At 47.7% G+C, this 26,527-nt stretch overlaps 1 protein-coding gene across 1 annotated transcript in view; it reads right to left on the reverse strand.

Annotated features, from left to right (window-relative positions):
• Positions 1–26,527, reverse strand: part of LOC131215504 (collagen alpha-1(XVIII) chain) — a 149,788-nt gene that overhangs the window by 76,595 nt on the left and 46,666 nt on the right. Inside the window, exons 2-3 of the mRNA XM_058209894.1 lie at positions 16,893–16,984; positions 15,351–15,892 (exon numbers count right to left, since the gene is read on the reverse strand). Coding sequence (XP_058065877.1) covers positions 15,351–15,892; positions 16,893–16,984 — 634 coding nt within the window. The remainder of the gene's footprint in view (positions 1–15,350; positions 15,893–16,892; positions 16,985–26,527) is intronic.

A 26,527-nucleotide genomic window follows, 5' to 3' on the forward strand; every position in this document is an offset into this window, starting at 1 on the left:
ACGATAATACATTCTGTTCGACAACGCGCCAATCCTCGCGCAGCCGGCAGCCAATTTATGCAAAGTGTGAACCTAATGCTCACTTAGCCCAAAAATTGTGTGCCCGTAAAGGTGCCACCCCCCCAAAGCACGGGCGGAAATTATTGAAACAACCTTACGTTCGATGGCCAAAGTGTCACCCACACCTCGCATCCAAACGATGTTTTACCCAATGTTATCCGCTTCGATCGGCTTCGACGCGAACCAACTGAAACTTACAGAACAACAGTCAGTGTTTGTGAGAATGACATTATGTTTTTGGGTGGGCTGCCTCGGCTTAAGAAATGGCACGCCGACCCCACCAAGGATGGCGTCGTTTCGCTTTGGCCAGAGGATGTGTCTAAGGATCGATCGGGTGGCTTCGAGAAAAGTCATTTGCCACACAACGAGCGTTGTGGTGAAGGTAATCAATTTCCGGTCAATATCGGCACACTTTGCGGCGACATCGAAGATTCGATTTCCTCCGTAGAATGCGGGAAACAATAGCATCGAATTTAAACCAATTGATTTTCGGGCTTCCTCTTCGGTTAAGTTGATTTGGATAGGTAACAAACCGATCTACAAAATAGCCATAAAATAGTGGGCTTCGACGAGGACGAAGATAGCATCATGCTCCGAGACATGTTCCTACCGATTTAGAGTTGCAAAGCACGGACTGTTCGAAGGACAGATGGAGGCGCTTACGCTGGCGAGTTTTCTGCTTCCAAAAAGAAATCTATCAAACTGTGAAACATCTGCTTCCAGTTGCCTCCATTCTGACGTACCGGGTATCTAGGTATCGTCATCTCAGTGCCCGACCGACCAGCAGAAGCGACCGAAAACCGGCCCGAGCTTTGGCCCCGAAACCGCAACACTGATGGTCCGACGGTCGGCCGACAACCCACATCTTGGCACCCTGGCACATTCAGTTGCAGGCCAACTTTTGCCGGCCGACTGACGACGACGACGAGTGTCACCGCAGCAGGGAGCCTTTTCTGGGAGCGTCCGGCTCGGTTAGTGCGGTTTTGAGGGCACGTTGGACACTTGGCATCCGAGAGACAGAGAGCGAGAGAAAGAAAGCCAGCGGATGTCGATTTGGGCAGAGATCGAAAAAGTTTTCCTCACGACAACCCCAACTCGGGCCCTCGGGGTGTATGTGGGTCACCGGAATCCCGACCGCAAGGATTCACTTTTCCTTGGAATCAGTTTTTACACTTTAATGGCGGACTTATGCTCGTTTATTTACCTCTGCTTGCCCGGTTTGCGCTCAAAGACTGTGGTTAAGCCGCTTTCCCGGTGGCCGACCGTTGCAGTTTCGGCGTCCGAAAGGGTTCGAAATCCCTCGGCCCCCGGTGTTTTTTGGGGTATGAAAAACGGGTTGCGAAACGGCCTTACCTCTGATTCGGGACGTATGGCGATGGTGCGGAAAATTATGTTCCGGAAAAGCGGCAGGATCATAATGTAGCGCCAACTTCTAAGCCCTTTCTAAGTCGGTTTTCTTCGCCTGACAATTTAATGAGTGGGAATTATTAACCCACATTATATGGGATACAATATGGGCTTTAGTGTGCAATAAGTTTCATATTTTCAATTTTAAATCACAGAACGGTAAGGCATGGTTATGCTGGATAGGCCACTAACTATTCTTCCAGTTTACTGTTAGCATGAGGATTGGTCAATATTTCACCGCATTTTATGCAAACATCGCACTGATTGGGCTGAAAGGTTTATCTTACTTCGTTTTACTGTTTTGCAAATTCATAGAACAAATTCCCAATGGTAATTGGTAATGTTAATTTTGGCTACACAAATTTATCAAAAATGACAAAAATTGCATATCTTTCAATTTTATTCTTTACGTAACTGATTCACATCTGAGTTGTTTTATGTCAAGTTAACTTATTTCACTATCCAAAAGGTTGTACCTACAACTAGCAGCCGGCTAACAAAATCGTCAGTCACGTTCTGTAGCTAAACACCAATATTTCTCGCTATTGGTTTGTTCAAAGCGTTTGAGAACAACAGCCAACACTCCATTCAAAAATACAACAAAAACTTCCGCCTAGAAAAAAGCTTTCATCTGGCTAAAAGCGTAGTTTTCCGCCCTTGAATGAGTAATTCCGACGGCGTTGCGTGGACAGACACTGTGCATGTTGAATCGCTTTTCCAACAAAGTCAAAGCACCTCACCAGGTGTCCAGCCTGCGGCAGGAAAACAGAAAACGCATCCCGGGGCAACCGGTGCAACCGGTGCTGCACCGACAATGTGCAGCTATCGATCACTTCCGGTCCCGGCAAGAAGTCACTCTAAGCCTGCATAGGCGTGTCCGGCAGTTGGGGCGACTGAGCACAGCGTGGAGAGTAGTTTTTCATGCAATGAATCAATTTCCGTTCCAAAAATGAAGCCAGAACGTGCAGCAAGCGTGTCTGCGATTCCTGTTCCGGAGGAAAACGGTCAGTCGTATGTGAACTATTCCGGAGCCAAACTCCACTCCGATGAGTGTGGATTCCGGGAAAATTAATCGATGCTTGCTCGAGTTTTCGGAATTGATAATCGACAACTTGTACTTTCTTCGTAGGCAATTTCATCTCTGGTGTTCGTCGAAACTACAAACGATTTCATTCACCAGCTATGCGGGCGAGATGCGTTGCCAAAGCGATTCAAACGGAGTGATACTGGGATTCTTTCGATACTGGCCAAAGTGTTTGAAGTGTGCTGAAATACCTAACTTCCGTATTCATTGGCATGTGTTGATGAACAAGCGTTTGATTACGATATCTTACTAATTTTTACTAGTTTTTATGCATCGATTCAATTTCTTTTTATTGCTGAGTCGCAACAGCTTCATGAAGTTACACTAACCCTGAATTCCTTTGGGCCACCTCCAAACAACGTACACAGTTTGTATTCAATTTCACAAACACGGTTGTAGCGCTTCAAAGCAGTTTCGGTGACCTTTTAACCGGTTGCGAGAACTGGTTGTAATATTACAGATGGTATCGTAGGTACCGGCACGAAATTCCCAGAAACGCCTTTCAACTCGATTGCGTGAAAATTCCTTTGATGGATCGCTGGTATTTGACTTAACATACTCAACATTTTACGCGGTTGTGACTTTTTCGCAAAGTGTAATTTCTTTTTACTCTACCGTCCACAAAACTTTTGTTACGGTACGGTGAATGTGCGGTGCGTAATTTTCGTAGTGAATTCGGTAGTGATTCCGTAGCGGGTATAACCCGTAAGCGCGGATTGGCGGTAGGAAGAAATCCATAATATCTGTATCATAACTAAGTCCCAAAACATAGTTGCGATAAATAGAAGGACAAAGTTGGTCTATATGGAACAGAGACAGATTGTTTGGTATGGCCCCGAAACTCGTTGTCTAGGCAGTAGCCACGCTGTCAATAATTGCTCTTTCACTTGAATCCGGCGAACGGTGCCAGCAAGGATCCGATGGATCCCGATGTCTTAGTACTGACCATCCATCCTGGTGACCTGGTTGCGGAAAAAACGGCATCGTTCCGGTCGGTCACCGCTTGATTGCCATGAAATCAAGACTTCTTACTACGGAATTTACGGCATTCCGGCAGGCGCGTCTCTAATCAAAGCGTCCGGCTGGCTGTCCTTACCCTGCTGCGGCTTTCGTGCTGCGTGCAAGGACGCGCACACCACGATCAGGAGATGATGAAAATTCCTTTCAAATAAGAATCTCTCCAATTACACAACTCGTCAGTCGGTCGGCGATCGTTCACGGTGGGAAGATTTTTTGCCCCCTTCGCCGTTATCTGCACATAAAAGAGGGTTCGGGGCAGCGTCAGACGAACTCTTTCGTTTCAAAGGGAACGCTCAGACGGTCTGCAACGGTGAGCCGTCCGTCTGTGTGCCTTCTGCTGATGGAAATTTTATGAAGCATAACGACGCCTTGGAAGCCCTCGGTGGCCATCTAACGCTGACGGGACGCTGATTTTTGTGTTTGAATTAAAGATAAGAGGATAATTTTGTTATGGAATATAAATCAAATTATATCGTTCCTGGCCACCTCAAAGGCCAACAGGCTCAGGTCCAGGGGGCTGGTTGAATCATCAGTTGTTCCGGGGGCTGTTCCCGATCTTTGATAAAATGGGCAGTGGGAGCTCCCCGTGAAATGGGGATAAGATCTGGGACTCGCCCTGCATTGAAGGAACCCCAACCCCTCTCGGGTCGCCTTGAGTTAATTAGGAATGATTAGCACGACTATCTGGCTTTTCTCGATTCGGTTCGGGTACGCCGAGCCGAGCGCCGTAAATTAGACTGATGAAGATTTATTGAATTTTCATCGATCCTCGGTAGCCGTGACATCGCCGATAGCGCGACACCCTCGCAAATGGTGCTAAAAACAAGGGTTTCTTTTCACCCAAAAGAGTATGCGCCAGTCATGCCTCACGTCTTTAAAACAATCTTCGATTCAGGATCAGACTGTTCGTTCCGATGCAAAGTGAGCAACGGTGGAAAGAAAACGCGAAAGCTTTAAACAAGAAGCGTGGACAAACGCACCGTAGGCTTAGCAAATTGACTAAGTCCACTCCAATTGCCAAGCAATTGGAGGGAAGGAAAACAATTTGCCTTAACAAATGCCACAGACAATTGCGGAACAAGTTTCTCGGAATCGACATAGGCCGCCGGCCCGAATACGCAAATGGATGCTGGACCATGGATTGCCGGGGACGTCGTCGCATAATGATGCTGATTTCCGCGAACCCTGGGCTATGTTAGAGAGATTGCCGGCGAAATTTGATTACCGTCGTGCTGCTGGCGTTGTCTTGTTACGGGACGGACGAATTGTGTAACGTGAAACAATGCGACAGGAGGACAGATGGGCCTCGAACTTTTTTCGTACTCTCAAATTTGGCAACGTATCCGAGAAGAAAGTCCGAGATGACAATCTAAAGATTGTTTAGCTTTTTTTTTCATTGTGACAAACACAGTTTGGATATGTAATTGTTGATTGTTGAAGCTTGTTTCAAGAGTTTCTAGTCGATGTTTCTGATGGCACAAATTGAGCACCAGCCTCTTTAAACGGACCAACTTGGCTAGGGCCGAAATTTCATTACACCGACAGCACCGACTTTTGGAGGGCACCCTCCAAAAGCTCGTAGGAGTAGCAAAGGTAACCGAAACCCGTCCTGTAATGGTGTCGCCACAAAACCACAGTCATCTACGTTGGCTTCATCCGAAAGGTGAAGTAGGTACTTTAATTAAAAGCAATTCTCGCTAGCTTCCCAACGCTAGCGCCCCACGTGGAATCGATCACGGTTTCCGACCCTTGATTGCGGTGCTTTCGTGACACCAACCTGTGGACCTTTGTTCCGGGTCTGTGTGGTCAGACCGGAACTGGTTCCGTTTTCGGCTTACCTGGACCCGGGCGGCGACCCGTTCGCTGTAGCGCATCGGCACGAACCAGCCCTTCGTGGAACCGGTTACCAGGACGATGCCGAGCAGGAAAAAACACACGAAAGCCACAATGACGGCCTTCGCCCGTCCGGACACTACCATCGCCATCGTGACGCGAACAGGACACAGCACAGCGGATCGTGCTCGGGGACGCTTTCACTCCAATGCTCCTGGAGGACCCAGAAAACACGTGATATTTTTTCACTTCTTATCCAGCGATATGCTTCGTGTGTTTGATATGTGTCGCGATGGATGCGGATTCACCGTGCACGATATGATCACCAGCTCTCGGATTTCCTCTGATATGACGCAACCGATATGCACTAGAAGCAAGGGGCCCACATTCCACGCCTTAATCATCCTCAGCCCCAGACGATTGATGACACACTGCTTGATACGTGTAGTTTTCCCACCAGCTACTTCCGATATGTTTACTTCGCTTCGCTTCGCCGGCCCTTCCAGGGGATAGTGGCTCAGGTCAGGTGCGCTCCATCGCAATCGTAACCGGCCCGGATTGTGGCCAGCGCTAATTAACCTTTCTATCCATTTGTTCACACTTTCCACATCACAATCGGAAACGGGTGACGCGTGTCGCGGCGGCGGCCTTCACCGGAAATCAACAACCAACAACGACGTCACTTGATGAGCTTCCATGTTGCGAGGCAATAACGCTTAACGCTGGCTGGTTGAGGCCAGTACGCACACAAGCACACGATAGCACACAAGCGCCCGGAGTGGCCAGGTTGACATAAATTATAGCCCGGATCCGCAGGGTTACCACGTGGATCCGACGCCTCTGATAACTTAATTATTTCACCGAAATCTAGCGACACACGCCTGGGTTGCCCGTGATAATCCAAAGTCTCAGGACCCGCAAGCTACCTGTTTTGCGAACCACTAAGGAGCGCCCACCCGTTCCGTGGAAAACAATAGGCCACACGCAGGCACACTAACTGCGGTACACAAACAAGCGGGAGGTAAACAATTGCGACCGCAGCAACAACAATAACAGCCGCAGCCGAGTGAAGCGATTTAACATAACCTTCTATGCGCCACCTTGGGGAAACTCGCGCCCTTTTCTTCACCTACACGTCTTATCACAGAACGTATTGATTTTTTACTTTTTGAGCTGTTGCTTGCGTGCTTCTTGTGCTGTGGTTAGTGATTTTTTTATGTTTAAACTTTAAGCGACCGCGACGCGCGACGAAAAGACCGTAAACCGAAAACCGAAAACCGGACCGGACCGGACGACCGACTGATTGCGGACGGGTGCTTTGATGTTTTTTTTGCTTGGCCCGTTCTTGAGATGGCGAGCTTCCTTGGGCTCACTCGGGCTCGGGAGTGCTCGTAACTTTTATCATATTCGTATGCCGGAAGTCTGACTACGTTTTATACACTGCTGCCACCCGAAGCCTTGTACCGGGTGGACCGGCGAACCCCCAGGACGAGCCAGCAAAAACAATAAATCACTTTGATGGCTCTGATCCGGGGTGGTTCCGGCCGCGCGATAGCGAACACGGGTGTGCTTTCTCACACTGAATGGCCTGCCGGCATGATGCCCGGAGAAGGAACCAACAGTAAGTGGGCTACTCAGAAACTGGACAGGCTACGACGGTGGGCTGCCAGAAATTTAGAACCGTCGTTCCGGATATTCAGTCACACTAGCGATATAATCCTCGGCCAATCACTTGTCCCACTGCTCATCACACTGATGCCCTTCCCGCTGGGTTATTGAAATAGCGAGCAAGGAAATCACTTTGCGCCACACTTTTCTGCGTACAACAACTTAACACTGGAAGCATCGGCGAGAACAGATCGGTGGAACAGCAAACCGCTCCGCTCGGTAATCGGATAACATACTTTGTGGCGCGTGGAAGATCAAACATAACACCGCCGGCAGCCATCGGCACTGAACAGCAACAGGGCGACGATGGCCACCGCAGCCCGTTTCTTGGACGCTGGCGTTGAAGGCCGGCTCGGCAGGCTCCAAGACCCGGCGGAAGTGTGTCTGGTGGAAGATGATAGGAGGTCGAGTGGAACAAATACGTTTCGGCGCTACTTGATGCCGGGCACGCACACAGACACGTTCAGGACACCGCCAGAATTGGCTCCGTTTCCGTCTCTCACTTCGCTTCACGATACGCGGACGACGCGGACCCGAAATCGATCGAACGACGCCCGGTTCTGTGACCACGACGAACGACGCACGCGGCACTGGTGACGGCGGCTACGACGGCGACCACGGAACGCGCTCTCGGCTCAAGTGCGTGTAACTTCATCGCGGGCCACCAGCAAACTAACCGTAGCGCCGAACCGTAGCACTCGTCACACCAGGCGAAGCGAACACCGAGTCGTCCTAGTCGAAGCTCCGAAAACCGAGCACTAGGCACTTCGGCTCCGGTTAACGGAATTCATCGGGCAGAGAGTCCTTATCAACTTCCCCAACAGTTCATTCGCCATTCAGCAACTCCAAGAGTTTTCCGCTCCAGCGCCGAGTGGCGCCCTCGAGCGCCAGTGTGTGTCTTCGGAAATTCGGCATAACGCGCAGGCGCGCCAGCAACCATGTGCCCTCCCCTGAAAGTTATGCAATACAATTGCACCGATTTGGCACAAAACCGGCGCCACTGGTGTTGGTGACAGCGCAGTGTTGTGACGGGCTTGGCCTACTGAAATGGGCGAGTTTGACATGCCGGTCACGTTGTGCGAATCTGACGTCACCGTTTAAAGACGAACGAACCGGTGCCGGTGCCGGTGGTTGCGAAAGAGAGCCCCTTGAAAAAAGAAAAATAACGACCACGAGCCACACATTTCAGCTAACGGATAACGGGCGTCCTTTTTGAATCGATTCGAGCACGTGGGGTAACTATCGGAGCGGTTAGGTTAATGGTGCTACGGCGACGAGCCTGCGAGATAGCGCTGGCGAGAAAGTGTGCCGTGTCTTTTCAAAGCCTATCAACGGCGGAGAATCGAATCAAGGAGTGATCCGCCTTTTTTTTCGTCGTAATCAATGTCGCTCTAAAGATGCTACTTTGAATGCGGACACCCCATACCTGTGCCCATTGATTTGTGGCAATGGGTCGGCTTTCAGCGGCCACTCGGAACCGGACGAGTGGAAAAGTGTGTGGCGAAATGTGGCGTTCGAAGCAATCTAGTTTTTGAAGGGCAATTTTTCGGTCCCCCATCCAGTGTTTGTGGCGCATAGTTGAGGAGCTTCCGAATGGTGATTCCGTATAATGAACTGGATGGTGAGAAAGTAAATAGACAGTGGAGCAGTGCCAGTAATGCGATCTGAGTGTTTCGGAGATTGTATATTATTTTTTACGATCCATCATTTTCGGATTGAGGGAATTTTACTTTAAAATGAATGCCCAATGAAATGGAACGACATCGTGACGGTGATAACGAAGAGCACGCAGAATTGAGGCAGTTTTATGCTTTTTGCCTTCAACAGCCAGGAATGGACTGCGCATGCAGCATTTTCGCTATAAATAGGAAGATTTTTTCATCTGCTTTTATGGTCGATTTTTCATACATTGAAATACGGTCGATTTTATAAAGCGTAAAAGTTTCAATAAATCACGCATTTTCGTTTACATTTCAAATTAAATCATATTATTGGTCTATAATTTTACATAAATAATTAAGGTTGTGAAAATTCCGAAACCCAATCGAGCGTATCGGTTTAAAGCACCTGCGCCGCCGACCACGGGCAGAGAAGTCGAATGTTTTTGTTGGGATGATGTTTGGGGCGTTAAATTGGCATAAATTTGGCAACCGTAAGGACAACGTTGAAAGCACCCCGAAGCATTAGCTTTATTAGCCGCCATTACTCTTGTCGCGTTCCCTTTTTTCCCTTTTCTCGATGCAGCATGAAAAGCCATTAATCTAGCCATTGTTCAGCGATCAGAGTCTCGTCTCCGTTTTCTTTTTGCTGCGCTGAAGTGAGAGAATCCTCGAGTAAATCATCATCTGGCGCTGGCGAATATTGGTTGCTGCCAAATTGGTTTCACTTAGCAGCGGGCTAATGAATGTACCGAATTTCGCGGTAAAGTACACATCCTTCAAGGTGTTTCGGAAGGACAAATTTGCAACAACACGTACCAACACGAAACGCTGGGGAATTAAGTTTGACAAACCGTGCCCCCGGTTTGGTCCACCACAGGTCCGAAGAAAAACGAATCATCCAAACAGTTTGATGCTCACCGACCACAGACAGTCACGGCCATAAGCACTCGCTGAAGTGCCTCATAACGAGCCCAACCTCCCTGGTCCCAGCTCCAGTTTTTCCTGTGCCATAAATCATTTTATTTTGCTTCACGGAAAAGTTTGATGGTGGAAAACTCACGCACGCGCGGTTAGGAAACAGGAAGAATGCGCTCCGTCCGGCGAAGCGCATCGCGGCCACGAGTGCAGGCGAGTGATTCCAAATATCGCAACATTCGACAGGATCCAGACGGACGAGCTAATGAAGGGGAAAATGCTGTCCCGATAAAACGCCACATACATCAAGCCGGAGCCTTCCGGCTCTGGCGGTAGCGCCCCCTTTTCCTGTCGGCACTTCCTTCCGTGAGGCCGGTGCACGCCACGGCATGGGTTGGCGGTTACGATCCTTCCGAACGGCCACGGAACGGCTGCGTTCGGGCTACGAGATTAGAAAATCCCGCTCACGGCCTGGGTGGGAACGCATCGGGAAGTGCATGTCGAGACCGGAAACGAGCATAGAGCGTCCTGCACTCGCTGTCTGCGGCGCGTTGATGGCGCTGATAATGATAATGTTGGACCTCTGGCTCTGGCTCAAGATGGTCTTCGACTGGAATATTTTTACTGACGTTTCGTACGTGCTCCGAAATGTGCTTATTAAGGAACACATCAAACGTACACATAGCTTTAATCACCATTTTTGGTTGGCATTTCATTTTAATAATAATTTTAGATCATTGCAGGTTGTGTCGTTTTGCAAAATTGCACGAATCACGAAAAGGAAACAATTACCGTGGTTTAAGGTTTTGAGTTTTATTCGCATTAAATTGAATAATGCATAATTTGTCGTTTAGTAAACATGAAAAACTTTTTTTTTAAATATAGGAAACCATTTGATTTACATTGATGTTTTAACTATTAGTTTGGCATATTTGAGTTTTACGTTATGATTTTTATGATAATCTGTCTGAAACAAACGTGGAACTTTGATCGGCTCTCATGATTTCAGGCTGGGCCTTTCATCAACAGTCTTAGACTGAAATGAAAAACTTTGGACGAAAAAGATGTGGCGTAGTCTGTTGTCTGAGCATTTTTTCTAATTAATTTTAAAGCTGTGAAGGTGGAGATTTTCAACCGCTTACCAACATCTTCGTTGAATTCATCATGAGACTTTCCAATATCGCTAAAATAATTTTTAATTTCAAGCGATGCCGTCGTTCCATTGTTTGAAGCAAAAAAAACGTCCGAATCGAAGGAAAACTGCCGGTATTTAGTTTAAACTAACGCTAACAAAATCCCTACATTGCTGACGACATTTTTCCGTAGCTCCATAACTCCCATCGCAGCGGAATTCCGCCGCACCGTGCACCGGGACAGGGCAAAAATTAATTAGAAACGAGAATGCCAGGAACGGGGAGCGCCAAAATTCTGTCCCAAGATTTTCCGGAAACATCCGAAGCCAAAGTCGCCAATTGAGACGTCTCCGGTCTGGCGTCGTCGTCGTCGTCCGAAACAGAGGAAGTGCCGTGGAAGCCCCGGAAGAATTCAATGCACTGCATAATGATGTGAAAAATGAATTATGCAAAAACTGTGTAGCCCCGACCGAGTCGGGCGGAATTCAGCCAGGAGGTCCGATCGGGGAGCAAATCGGGTAGCCGAACGACATCTTTATCTGGTCGTCCTGCCCCACCGTGGCACTGTCGGATGTCAAACTCGTTTAGGGTGATGTTTAGAAAAAATGGCAAATTGCAAAACCCACCCATTGTGAGATGGCAGTTCATAGTTTATGCCGCCCGTACCGTGAGGTGTATTTGTAATGTTTGTTTAACCCCTTTCGCTACGTCGCAGGACCAACCGAGGACGGCTTTCTCGGAAGGTTGCATCCTGCCGTATCGTCGTCAGCCTGGCTTTCATCCGGCACAGTAGCAGCACTGATTGAGAAATTGCTAGTCAGTGAGGGGTTCCAGTGATTGTTGAGTTGCCACTGTACCTGTAGGCGGATGGCACAAGTAATCTCTGGAACGAGTAATGCAGCAATTGCTACAAGATGCTACCCGGCCCCGTTAAGGCAGTAATTTTATTTCAAGCAAACCCGGCTGTGACGCTGCGTTTGTGTGCGATCAATCACAATGGATGGGTTAAGTATTGTGTAGGACCCACGCCCACATACGACACATGTTGTGTCATGCACTGGAGCTCGGCGCTCAACATTGTTGAAGGATTTCTCGCACTTGTCGTACAGGCTTAGGCTTCGTTACTGCCTCCGTCGCACCGGATGCCTGCTTCTAGCGGATGAAAGCCTTTCGCAAAACAATATCAACGGAACTAGGAAAGACCTCTAAGCGAGAGACGGTGAGTCAGTGATGGGAAACGTACAGGAAGCACGAAATAAGAGCGGGTACTTAAGCGATAATGATGAGCTCTTCTTGGCGAGCCGCATCTTACAAAGCTCCGAGCTCCGTAGAAGACGACTAAGCATCCCCGAGTCCCACCGAGAAGTGGTAGATTATTTGCTATTAGAGGACGGCTCGAGGCGGATGTAGGAGGTTGCGAATCATTTCAGGGAATCATTTATTTCCTTCGCTACTTCGGAAGACCGCGTGTGCGTGAGCCTCGAACCCATTGAGAAATGATGGAAAAACATTATCATAAAACCGCTCCACATTCAATCGTTCGTCGTGTGGCAAGTGTTCTGCGCACAGCAAACCCCGCGTTTAATGTTTGGCGGTTTGATGGCAAAATGGCATAAAAGTTGCGTGGCGCAAACTGGCGATGCTGGTCTGTTCCGGCGAGTTCTGTGGAAATCGAAACCGCAGAACATGATCTATCGTCCGGAGCAGACGATTGCCTAATGAAATGTGATGCGTAATCGACACAAATCACTCACCCAACGGCTTCTCTGGAGCATAGGCTAGGAACTAGGTAATTTCCTCATCATGCGCCGAAGGTCGCCCTCGATCGGCTCTCGAAAACCCGCTCAGGACGGGGTTCCGAAGCGGGGCGCTTAATTGCATCATAAATGGATGTCCGTAAGCATCGCTGCGCCAGCGCCCAAGGTGCTGCATGCTGACTGGCTGCTCTTTTAAAAAAACCCCTGAAATGAGTAATACTTGCTTCCGCTCGGCGAAGAACGTGGGCCCGAAAATAGGTCGTCTCATCGACAACGTGGATCCGGGTCCCGATCGCGCTCGATCCCGAGTTTCCCGAGGGCTTATGATATTGTCTTCCACCGTGCTGCTTCTGTCGTGCCGGAGCTGATGGGGCGGAAAACCACAGCCAAATAACCGCAGCTCGGGGACGCCATCTGGCAACCGGCGTCGGCTCCGTGGTACGTCACCGGCAAACAGTGCCCGAGAGCGTCAGTTGCGTAGAGCATGAGGGCACGTTACGCAAACACCACCAGACAGACGGTGGCATCTGGTGGCCGAAGAGACGTCTCACTGCACTTGAAATGCACTTGTGAGTTCGAAGTGCCGCTGCCGGGATCAGATTTCTTGCCCTCAGGGAAAGCGGAGATGGAAAATTCATGACTCTCTCTTCGAAGTGTCACCTGTGGATGCTGTGGGCTCTGTAACGGCTTCCATTCTGAAGAGCGTATCAATTATGTTATCCCGTCGTGGTTGGCAAAGTTTAACCGAAACACCAAGCCCTTTTAGCGGAGAGTATTCAACTTTGCTTTAATATCTCTAATGGAAAACGAAGCAACAAATAAAAGCCGTTGGAATGAAGCAGCCAACAGATTGTGAAACGGTTGTCAATGTTGTTTCTTCCGCTAGTGGCCTGGAACTAGCAGGGCGGAAACTTGTAACAACTTTCACGAATAATTTTCACGGCCAAAAGAGCATTTTGCAAACGTTTGAATTTAAACGGGAAGCATTGAATGATTATGTTTGCTCATATCAAAACGATTTCATGTTTAATTAGTTCTGGTTTTAAGCTATCACGTGGCTTTAACGTGAATGTTGTTCATTGAATGAGGCATTTTTTTATTGTTTATTTTAAATAGCTCGACGTAATATCCCAACATAGTTACTACAATCCTACGAACGAATAGCTTGAAGAACCGACACAAAACTGCAATCCAACTAAGAATAATTAATAACTGAAAATACTTTTCTTTGAAGATATAAGACAGGCTATCCCATCACTACAGTGGGTACTTCAACAGGATTAGCAATACTTGACAAAGTTACAGCTGAAGCTGGACGAGATTGCACTGGACTCAAATGAAATTACTTTATGGAATTCACCCATTTCAATTAATACTAGATTCAGGTGAGGTAACAATTCAAGACTAAGGTTGCTACATGAAAAGCGCCAAAGAAGGATCATTCGCAAAGCGACCATTAACAAATTGGCAACATCCAATTTACATGACCTTTACGCAAGCGAACCAATGTCATCCGATCTCGTCTCTCACTTCGCTCCGTTCGTTAATTGCACATTTCAGTAACAAATGAAAATTCTTTCGTGCGAGAAAACGCTATGCCATCGCCTCCGAAAGCAATAGAAATTACTTGGCAAATTGGTACTGACATTCTTGACGCAATATCGTGGGCAAAGAAACGTCTCCGCGTCGAAAAGGGATAAAATGCAATTGGATTGTGTTTGCCGGTAAGGTTCGCCAATAAATTAACCTTCGTTTCATTAAACTCACGGCAAACGAAATGTCAATGAGCTGTAAAGTTCGACGGACGGAACACGACGGTACTCTTTCGCGAATAACAGGGAAAGAAAAACTAAAACAGCATAACCATTAACTGTGCGAATTAACCCGGCAGGTCGGCAAAAAATTTTCCGGTCCTCCGGAAAGGGTGAAATGTGCCGGCTTCCGTTCCGTAAAACCGTGATGAATGATAATGAATACAAATTCACTATTTTTATTGAGTTTTGAGCGACGCCACGACAGGCACGGGGAGCGCAAAGTGCCAATTTCGTCCACTTTGGGCACATTTTCACTGCTGCCTCGCGGGTCTCTGGAGTGGAATTTGGCTTCGGGCGTGTTTCCATTGGTTTGAGGTTTCCATTCATCGCTGCACGAGGACCACACGAAACGAAGTAAGTAGGGCACATCAAAATCGGAGGCAAGGCTGACGGTTCACGGCGAAACCAGTGCCTTCACGATGTCCGGCGGGACCCAAAATGTAACGTTGGGCAGGTTGCTAACCACAGCACTGCATTCCGCCGGCGGAAAGATCGTCCTTATCAGGTCGTTGCAGAGGGACAGTGATGAAATTTTAATAAACACATTTGCGGCCACCAGACCCAACACTCGGCCAGGTGTGGAAATGTCGAGAGATTCACCGGGGCAAACAGTGTCAAACGTCGGCAAACAACGTTCACGAATCACGACGAAATCTCGGAGTGTCAGTAAACCGGACGCCGGGCGACAAGCATTTAAGGTGCGGGTCGTTTTGGTCCTTTTTCCGTTTGTTTGAGTTTACAGGTTCGTTTTCAGACTGGACGTTGAAGCAATCGTTCCCATCGGAACCGGCAGCAGCAAGGATGAAGTTTTCGGCGAAGGTCATTATTTAAAAATTAATTCCATCCGCAGCGCACCACAGAGGGCCACCATGACCGTGATGACCGCCATGACGGTGTCGAGGAATTTCACAAATCGTGTCGTGTCAGCAAAGCGTGGACGCGTTTTCGGGCGATGACAACGGTGTAACACGGCAGTCCTGAGTGTTCTGGGTACTTACCTCGAATTTCCGCTTCAGAATGGGGCCGGCCTGGCCGATGTACACCGTCGAGGCGGTGTCAAACACTAACTTACGTGGTTCCTTCTTGACCGACATGACACCGGTCTCGAGACAGCCGTAGTAGAAGACGACCTGGTCCGGCAGCACCTTGAAGATCATCTTCATCCAGCTGCGACCGTACGGCACTTGGAAGGAGGCCAACGGTTGGCTGGTGCGTTCCTTTTTGGCGTCGGTGTAGTAGAGCGTCGCGTTCCACTGGTCACCGGCGGCGGTCGGCTCGAGCAGCAAACCGAGCTGGACAACGGTGTCGAGCGAGTTGACCACACTGAACACCCACCCCCCGGAGCTGGACTGCGGTCTGACGGTAGCGATGATGGTGAAGTCCTGCAGGTGATCCGAGAGGATGAGCTTGTAGGTTGACTTGATGTCCGCCTCGCTGGTGACGCCAAACGCCGGAAACCCGTCCAGTCCATCGACGAACTTGACCCCGTTCTGCAGCGGTATCTGGATCGCTTCCATCAGATCGCGTTCGGCGAGCGCATCTGCGGGACGCAGGAGAAAAGCGTAGTTCAGCGAATGGAACCAGTTTTTCGGTTGCCCGAACGACATTAAAAAAACGGAACCAAGCGGCACTGCTTAGCGGATTGCATACTTGTTGGCGCCATCGGTGTAAGGTGAAACATTTCAAACTCATTTTCAAACATCGTTATTTTACAATTAAACACAGTTTCAATTCGTGTGTAATTTACTACGTTTTCAAGACACTTATAGAGCTTGTTCGAATCTTCATTTTAGGCGACTATTTAGGTGACTATCAATCACTATGTCAGCAAAGTTGGGTGGGCAATTTATTTGGAAGATTTCCAGAATCGAGGTCCAAAAATAAGAGAAGGCTCACCACCATTTCAGATAGGGATGAGATAAAATACTACCTACACATATAATTTCAGTGGAACACAACATAATAATAGCCACCTTCTAAGAGGATGGCATATTTATTAGAAACAACTCAAGAAAAGTAGCTAATTATCACAATTGTAATATTTGCTTAGTTAGTTTTGCCCAGCCTAAGTTATAGATCAAACGTCAAAGGCAGCCCAAAAGAATTTGGTTCGCTGAAGTCTAAACAACATCATCCGACTAATGTCCAATGTCTACATATTCTTTTGGTCACTAAATATGATGGAATAACCATTAAGTTAGATCAACCAGCAAGGCAAAAGCCCTGTCGAGACTGTACATGCCCAATATATTATCATTAAACCGTAGCACTCGTATCTTGTCGGAACCACCGGAAGATGAGTACGCTAAGCCTGGTTTATGGGCACATCAGGTAGCCGACAAGTCTACCGCGGATTCGCTGGCCGTCTGGGGCTGGCCAGTCCATGCCGCCATCCAATAGCTGTCAGCTTCCTCGTACCGCCAGGCGAATCCGATCAGTCATTACGATAAGCCTGCGAAGAGCATTAGAGGCTGCTGGGCCACCAGCAGGAGCCACCAGGAGACTGACCGGGACTGAGTCACAGCCACAGCCACACTTACCTCTGATGCCTTGGCCGCCAAATATGTTCAGCTCCGATGAGGTCACCCGGTGTCCGATGCAAATCAACGTCAAGATCGCTCCCAGCAGCCGCCTGAAAGATTGAACGAAGAAGAGGAAATCAGAGTGTGTGAGACGCCATTATACCGGAATTGGATGTGAATTTAAATCAAGCTTCGGATGCTCGGATAGAGAAGACGACGCCGGACGACGGCCATCGCAGGGTCTTCGTCACACGTCGTTCGCTGTAATCAGCCACACGGCCAGCGATGCTCGTCGAAGGCCATAATCGGTGGAAGTCGTAACTAGATACGAGATGATTTTAGCCCCAATTCATTTTCATGCCCGGCTTCGAGTGCACTTTCTCTGGAAGTTACGGAAAATTCCTATGCAAACGGCTTCTTCATATCAACCGAATGTTGTTTGTGAGAAAGTTCAATAAAAGCATGGCAATAGCATGTCGTAAAGCATACCCGTGCGTACCCTGGGACCTTCCCGGTCCAACTTATCAGCAGCAGACGGGTGGTCTTGTTGCTCTCTGTGCCTCAGCCTGAAAGATTTATTCGTCGCTATCGTAGCTGGGTAACAGAAACGGGAGAAATAAGCCAACAACAACCTGCTCTGTGCTGCTCTACGCTCGTCCCCAGATGTCCCGCGAGTCCCGCTTCGATAGCCATACGCACTTTGGCGGTTTATATCATTTTACAGATTGCGTGCTGCCGAATTTCGGGTGCGATAAAAAAGTCAAGCTGTACCCGTCAAACGGATGAATCTTTGTCACGTGGGGCTTGACTTTATGACCAGCGCGATCCGGCGTTTGGCCGGAGTCCTGTGCGCCTTCTGGCTGTGTGGCAGCATCGGGTTGCCATTTTTCAGCCGGTTGAGAGGCGGCACATCGTAAAATCTGATCAATCATGCAACCGGTGACAGCTGATGAATTTTCACAGTACGCACCGTGTCGACCGTTGGCGCCAAATGTGGCGTGGTTTTTTTCGCCCTCGTAACCAGATGACCTTTGCCGGAGGTGGGAAGTGAGATGAAAACATTCCCAAACTCGGCTTCTGTTGGGCGCCGAGCAAAGTACTCGGAAACCGGGCAACGGATGGTGCCTGCCGCGGCCGTGTGGAGAATGTTGTCATTAAAAGAATAAAAAAGCGACGTGTGAAGCGATCTTGCAAATGACGTCGTTCAAGTTTTCACAACTCGCATTTTCCTCTCCCGTCAACGAGTGCGAATGGACCGGAAAAGGAGCGCCAGTGCCGCGCTGCAAGATGGATTGTAGACGTCAGGTTTGGAAATAAATTGTATCTATTTCAATTCGTCACCGACGATGGCGGGAGTAAACGTGTAAGCTCACTTTCGAAGCACGTGGAATAAATTAAACGTTTGGAACTTTAGGAAGTGACCCAATTTCGCGAAAGTTGGTTTAAATCGATTCGCAGCCACAGTTTTCACAGTTCACGGAGCCTGGATGCAAACTAATTATGATTGGCGTTATAAATGCACATATTGCAACTGATTTTTACTTATTCTAACTCATTTATTTTGCAAATCACATTGCAAATAAATTAGCGTTGGGTAATAAATAGATGATCATGAAGATTGCGAGACCCAATGAAGATGCTAATAAGCCAGGCTTTGGACCACAAATCAGACGAAACGTTTTTAATAATTATTTCGACTGCAAATGAAATAACATTTTGAAAATTTTTAATTAATTCCTTCTCATCAACATCTTCCGAAAGGTTATGTGTCCGTGAGTCAATCGTCCGAGGCAATCAAATCAGACAGACGCCAGACCATGAACTGCACTCGTTACCGACCCGAGCTGCCGGTGAGGTCTTCCGCGGCCTGACATAATTCACTTCCTTCGGCTCTCCTTAACAATTTATGACCCACAACCGCCTCGGCTGGGTCCCCCACTCGGCAGGGCCACGATTGGTGGCCGTAATTAATTACAAAACTATTGTCGAGCAATGTACCCTCGTCGTCGCTGGAGGCGGCAAGAGTTTCGATTTGTTGCAGATGTTACGTCTTGCGGGGATTGCGGACACCAAAAGATCCCTCTTGGGCCGGGTCTTATGCTGGCCTTTTTCCGGGATCACGCGAGACAGAGAGAGAGAGAGAGAGAGAGATTCCTAACGAGACCGTGAACCACAGAACCGTGGTCATCCATTTCCACGGTTCCAGAAAGGAAAGGGTTTGTCTTGAGCAACCCAACGTCTCTAACCCCATTTCACGGCCGCGGCAAGTGCTGTTGATCGGCGCTAACCCAGACCCTTTCTTCGCGCGGGGAACGGCTGCTAAGTAGAATCGGGAATGGATGAGTTTAATTACTTATTGCTACACCCGCCTTGGCCTCTCCGCCTTTTCTTTGCGGTTTAGTCGTTCAACGCGTCGGTTTCCAGCACCGGAACCTGGGGACACGAGGTCGGAGAAAGAAAGCTCCATTTTCTTACGAGCCACTTGTTGCTTGTTTCGTCGTGAAGTTGTTTGTCGATTTTGTTGTTGCTAATGTTTGTAGTGTGATGGTTATTTTCAAGAAGCCAAGCAAAACATAAACATTGGCCGGATGAATAATCACCGAGACCCACGAAGTATCCTATCGCTTTCCCTTTTTTTTTTCTTTGGGAACCTTTTTCATTCCACTTTTCTTATCATCGCCCGAAAACCGAGAGGCTTATCATGTTTCAAAAGTAAATCAAAAACAGATATTCCTTCGCTCCGGATCGATTGCAGCGCACTGGGTTTGATGTTTGATCGAGTTGTGAGGCCGGGGCCGAAGGAAAATGAGTTTCCCTCCCGGCGCGCGCTCCCCGAAAATCATTTGGCCCACGACGGTCCCCCCAAGTTTGTCCGCCGTGGCGGAAGTGATTTTCAGAAAAGGTTCCCACTCTCTCTCTCTCGTTCTCTCGCTCGGAAACTCATTACCGAGCGTCTTTCATTACGGCCACCCGCAGCAGTGACATCAGCAGGTCGGCCAGTTTTCCGTTTTCCGGTTCACCGTTTTATGTTCAATTCGTGTTTACCGGCGCTATTTATTTGCATAAACTTGGCGATACATCTCGGCCATCGAGTTTGCTGGCGTTTTTCGGCCATCTTTCTATCTCGGGTCTGTCTGTTTATTTTTCTCCGGAGACGGAACCGTCAACAGTTGTCCGCCACACAGTCCGTTGGCGGTTGTTCTCGGTTAGTTCGGAGAAAATGAGAAGTTTATCGTCAACTGTCATAAATTCGAGTCCACGGATCAACGGTCCGTTCTCCGGTTGTTAATGGGCGCAATAAGAAGAAGGCATAAAATTGGATCATAATTAGGACTGAGGGGGGATTACACAGGACTCGACGCCGTTCGCCGTGGGGGCTAGGGACGACGAACAAATTAATCAGCGTCAGCGATCTTAATTTTTTACAGTTACTGCTCAAACCCAATACGAAACTTTGTCAAAGCGTTGACCGTGTAATTTAAAAGAAAGAAATATTGTTCGTTACAAATTATTGATTTTAAATTTAAAGGCATCTTCTTTTAAACATATCAATTGTTGGACGTTGTCTAATCTCCATATAACTCTCATTAACGAAATGTCTGATATTTACTTAGATGAATTAGTCCTTCGAACAAATTAAAGGTGCGATATTGTACAATTCTTGTATAGACACAAATTACCAAATTAATTCCATTATTTTTCCCGCACAGATTTCATAAAATTTATTTAATTTTCTTATCAAATTAAAGATTAAACAAAATCCTGTAACATACAAAAGGAATTGATGTTTGTTAACTCGTACCACTCGAAATTTGATTTCCTTACACAAAATTGTTGTTTAATTATATTGAGAGGTCAACCCTAAATTATTCCACCATACATTTGATAGTATATAAATTTCCACATTTTTCCAAAAATTTCCAAATTCGATAAATTTCCAAAATTGTGTGCGTTTGCCGAACCGTTCTATGAACTCACGAATTTCGGTAGCTTAAAGTCAAACATTTCTTCTCCATTCCCAGGCGCGCTGAAGCTTCAGCTCAAAGCCCAAAAGAGCGTTTTCTGAGAGCAGCCAATTTGTCGGCTTAATTCTTTGGTGCCGAAACGCAAACGGAGTATTTTTAATAAAACAAAAGCACTTCCGCTTGATTAATTATTCAGCTTGGCGTTATTAGCTGGCATCCGGTTGCATCATTTGCCTAGAGCACCAAAATGAAACTTTAAAGATAAGCCAAAAAAGGCGTAAGATCTCGGCTAAAGTCGAGCAAAAGTAAAATCCGATAGAAACAGAGGTACGCTTTTGCAGTTATTAAAGGCTGTTCCTCGTTTGGCTCTTGATAATCCACGACAATTGAATTGAGCAGAAATTCGACACTTAATTCTACGCTCACCAATTCCCGTTTTGATTGCCGTTTCAGCAATATTCGCCACGAGCTTCAATCCAGTTAAATTTTGATACCCGAGAATTGGAATTCTCGATGCACCACTTCGAATGTGCAAGCATCCAACCGCACACTAATCGGTTGTGTGTTTTTGCGATGCATTTATCGCTCGGCACCGGTATTTTGTTCCATCTCTCAGTGCGTTGTAAAAAACAAAACAGTGCCAGTGGACGTGCCACGCGCGAGACAAGCCTATCGTCTAAATGTTTTGCTCGATCGGCATGCTGCCGATAATGGGTTTATGCATCGGCATCGGACACGGCCCGTTCAACGTGCCACGCACCCAAAAAGCGCCGTAGTCGGCATAGCGCCAGACGCACAGGTGGCCGCACCGAAAACACAATAAGGCAACAGCGAATGCCGAAAGGAGGCGAGAAAAAACAACGCGCAATGCATCCGAGCCTTTGAGCCGAGAACAACCGAAAACTGCGGTTCCTGTGCAAATTGCTCGACAGCATATCTATGCGCGCGCGCTCCATGAAATTTCGACGGCTTAGTTCGCCTCGAGGGAGCGCCCGCTCACGATCATGCTCAGCATTGTGGCCGTTATTATGCCCGTTGTTCCGAAGCTGAAGGAGCAAATGAAACCATGCTGGAGCCACCTAGCGAGCCCAACCCGTTGCGTGAATAATTGAATATTTATTGATTTTTCTTCCGGCACGAAACTGCTGCACCTGGCAGGCGATGAATCGATAGTCATAAATGGAGCGAGCGTCAAGCAAAAACCAAATCTCAAGCTTCTTGCAAATCGCCAAAAAAGGTAAACCACGGCGCTGCCTTCAGATAGCCATTCGCTGCTGCGGCACAGCTCCTCCGGCAGCTATGCAATTGCCGGCTTCAGAACCAAGAACTGGCAAGAGGGCCTCCATGTCTGCCGTTATGGACTTCAGAGTTCAGCACCCAAGGCTTAGTGAGGCGAAAAAGCGATTTGCTGAGCCTGTCGTTCGCGACATGGGGTCCTTGAGAAGATAAATACTGGCCGGGATTAGCGTGCAAGTAATAACGCACCTCGAGCAGTTCTGGGAAATAAGCCGATGGAAGAAAAACAAAGCATTACTCACAGCACGCGTACGCCACTGTATGCTACATCACAAGGACCTGGTTTTCGTGGTAAAGCCGTTTGGGCCCGGGAATGATTTTCCATCCCTCGGAAGCCACCGGGGATTAACATTGAGCGGGAAATGTGAAAGTAATTTTTTGCCACACGGGGCTAAGAAAATAAATTAGAAAGAAAGGAAAATTGATGGAACATTGTCGCAATTCGAAACTCAAACTCAAAGGCGTGCACTCGCGCAACAATGTGGCGGAAACACAAACATTAGCCGATCGAACCGAAACGCATTTACTCCGGATTACGGTGCGCCAAAACAGCATTACACAAAAAAAATGGCACACAACAAAAACGGTCTCGCGGGCGGGAAATCCATTTACTTCACCGATTAGATAAACTTCCCGTCGGGCGAGTTTTCCATTTTTTACGCTTATCTCAGGGTCCCCACACGAAAGCTAACGAGAAAATTATTGCGAAAAGGATTATTTCCTCGTTGCTGGCGGCCAGACAAGGAATCCCATCTCTCCCGGTGCTGAAAGTTCGGTTGCCTGCGGCCAACAACAACAACAGCGGCGCTGGTTGCTGAATTTGGGATAGGATTTTAGCGGCGTTTCGAGGCGTAAATAAATATTTGGTGGCAAAAATGGAAACAGGATGGAAAATGTTGCCACCAATGAAGTTTTTGTGCTGCCTCAACAGAGTCAGTATCGTCCAAGGCGAGATATTGGTGCGACAGGCGAATGGTGAATGCAGGACGTTCGATGAGATTCATAACAAAAATTTATTTAGCAAATTGGATAAATTCATGTTCCATTCTTGATCCATTTGTTGTATTGTGCGTTGAACAAGCAGCGCCATTATTATGGTTATTTTTTTAACGATATGATAAATAAACACCATTGCTAATTTGTTCGCTGACTCCGGAGAACCATCAAAGACCGGACCATAGTCAACTTTTAACAATTATCGTTGCTCTTTCGACCTTATGCTTTGTCTCAATATTCTCAGCTCCGTTTCCCTTCTGAACAGACACTTTCGCATCGCTTGCGCAAAAACGGGCATGTTTAAAGACACTCGAAAACAAATCCTCCTTCAGTCGGGACGAGAGTTGATGGGTCATTTGAAACGAGCACGGATCTCATACAATTGCACTTGTGCAGGCTCTTCACTTCATCTCATAAATCATATTTTATCTGTCCCCTCAGTGCCCGCTTTCTGAAATGGCGAATTTATGTATCTCGCCAGAGTTTTCAAACGCTTCCTGGCCGCTTCTTGTTGCTCGTGTTGAATGACTTTTATGGGGCTTGCTTTCGGGCGCACCACGCCGTCTCGCAGTCGAGTGGCGATCGTTCAAGTTTACAGACCTTCCCGTATCTTCTTCAATTGCTTGGTACTAGTTTTCCTCACACAGAGCCCGTCTTAGAGGTCGTTAGAGCAAGTAGAAGCTGGAAGTCAATAGGCAATCCATGGGCACTTCTTTGCGACCCTAGCCAGCTTGTCACATTCCCTCTTCAATCGGGCTGCATGTAAATCTCGCCCACAACCCATTGAGCGAGTTTTTGCGCATCTCTGAAGACGAGCCGGTGTATTATGCTTCGGTGTGGGCTCGCCTAACCCTCCCCCTCTGGAAAGATAATGTTGGGGCCCAAAGGCTCGTTGACCAACTTTTGCGCCGGCAACTCAGGTCGTGCAATGAAATATTTACTCTACCAATTGCCTGGAAGCGTGCAAAGGTGACTGATGATGATCGCACCTACTTAAGGTCTTCTCAACTCCACCGGGCCAGGCTAACAGTCTGCAGTGGGTTGGTTGACAGTCTTGCTTTAATCCCCACCCTGGCAGGGACGGTTGGGAAGGTAGGCAGGAGAGCGAAACATCGCCACAGGTGGTCACAGTTGCGCTTCATGTTTGGACAGAAAAAAGCAAATTTTGGAACGAATGTTTACGAAAGCTAAACACAAGACAGCGGTCGCCGGCGGTTTGTCTTCTAGAAAATGAAAGCATTGTCGGGCCTAGGAGCTAACGCATGTGCGTTCAGCGGTACGAGTGTTTTTCGGTTACATTTGAGTGGCTTGAAAGTACAACACCAAGGCAAAAGTTGTTCCCTTTAAAGTTGTGTGCAAAACTCATGTAAGGCTAATGACACAGATGGTTATTGTGTATTGCATGTCATGAAGTAACGTTTCATGATTTTAGACCCGGATTTGTGGACAAATTAATCCAGTAAAACCGCAAACGAATTTCGGACAATTTTTTAAATCTCACCACAAAAAAGGTAACAAATCTATATTATAAAAATGACGCTCCGTTTTGTGTGCGGTTTATAGACTCCGAAACTACTGGACCGATTGACTCGAAACTTGCCACACAGGGGTTTTAGGGGCCAAGGATGAGCAACGTCATGGTTAGAAACCCCTCCGCCCCCTCCTTCTTACCCCTCCCATACAAACGAACCGTTAAAACATTGATTACTCCACAAGTTATGAATCGAATCGAGTCAAATCTTGCACAATTGTTGATGGTCACCTGAGAAATCATGTGACCAAATTTGGTCCTTTTAGGACGAAGGGAAGGGGGTGGGGGGACTCTAATCCTTAAAATACTCCCTATGGCAATATGGGGAGAGTGTGAGAGAGATAGAAAAAGAGAAAGAGTAAAAGAGAGAGGGAGAGAAAGAGAGGAAGAGAGAGATAGCAACGGGCTGCTACAGCCTTCTAGATTTCAATTAGGCTCATATAATAGTGTAAAGGATGAGCGGGACAGAAGGCAGAAGAATGAAACACGTGGACAGAAGGGAGAGAAGACAGAAGTTCATCATACGTCTCATACATTATTTACGTTGCGTTTGATAGAAATCATATTTGATGCGATTTACACTGATTTGGATGCGAAATGGATGCGATTTACACTGATTTTAGAGCTGCCTTTGATCGTGTGCCTCATGCTCTCCTTCTTGCTAAGCTCGGGAAGCTTGGTGTCGCTCCCGCTTTGCTCGAATGGTTTGAGTCGTTCCTGTCGATGCGCTCTTGTTGTGTTCGCATTGGGTCGTACCTCTCCAAGGACTTCGGCTGCACCTCTGGTGTCCCTCAAGGTAGTGTCCTCTCTCCCCTTTTGTTTATCCTTTTTATTAATGACATTACCTCTATCCTCCAATCCCCAGGCTATCTGCTTTACGCGGATGATTTGAAAATCTTCTTTCCTATTAATAGCATCTCTGACTGTTTGTCTCTTCAGTATGCGCTAGACGCCGTCTGCCTCTGGTGCTCCTCTAACCATCTTCTTCTCTCTCCTGAGAAATGCTCCGTCATTTCCTTTTCTAGATCCTCCTCTCCTATCTCACACAACTATAATATCTTGTCTACCCCCCTCGCCCGCGTTTCTTGTGTGAAAGACCTTGGGGTGACGCTTGACTCTAAGCTTACCTTCTCTGCGCACATCGAGGCAGTGTACAGTAAAGCTTTTAGGTTACTGGGGCTGATTCGGTCTCTCTCCCGGGAGTTCCGCAGCATTGACTGCCTCAAGTCCTTGTATTGTTGCCTGGTACGATCTGGTATGGAATACGCGTGCATTGTCTGGGACCCCTCCTGCAAAACGCTTACCAATGCGCTTGAACAGGTTCAGAGGAGTTTCACCCGCATGGTGTTTTGTCGGCAGCTAGGGTACAGGTACTCTGATCTTCCACCCTACCCGATCCGCTGTCGTCAATTGGGCCTCCTGTCCTTAGTGGATAGGCGCTGTGTGGCGCAAAATCTGTTCATCGGTGGGCTGCTGCTGAGCACTATCGACGATCCTGCCCTCCTCGCCCGCCTTCCTCTTTATATCCCTTCACGCTCCCTACGGCGCCGTGATTGCTTCCTCATTCCCTTTCGCCGCACTCTTTATGGCTCCTCCGACCCCTTCCTCCGTTGTCTCCGTGCGTTTAATCAATCCTACTGCTACTTTGACTTCCACCTTCCTCTAGCGTCCTTCAGACGTGCCCTGTTACAAAACCTTTATCCAGCCTAGGTGCTGTTATCTGCCTCACAAAGGAGTCTCGTTCTACTTTGTTGTCCGTTTTGCTCTCCTCTCCCTCTCCTATTTCCTCTCCTCTCCTTAGTGTCTTAAGCCTCGCCTGTATAGCTTTAAGCAACCGGGTTTATAAATAAATAAAATAAAAAAAA

The sequence above is a fragment of the Anopheles bellator genome, chromosome 1 (genome assembly GCF_943735745.2).
Source record: "Anopheles bellator chromosome 1, idAnoBellAS_SP24_06.2, whole genome shotgun sequence".
NCBI classification, from domain to species: domain Eukaryota; kingdom Metazoa; phylum Arthropoda; class Insecta; order Diptera; family Culicidae; genus Anopheles; species Anopheles bellator.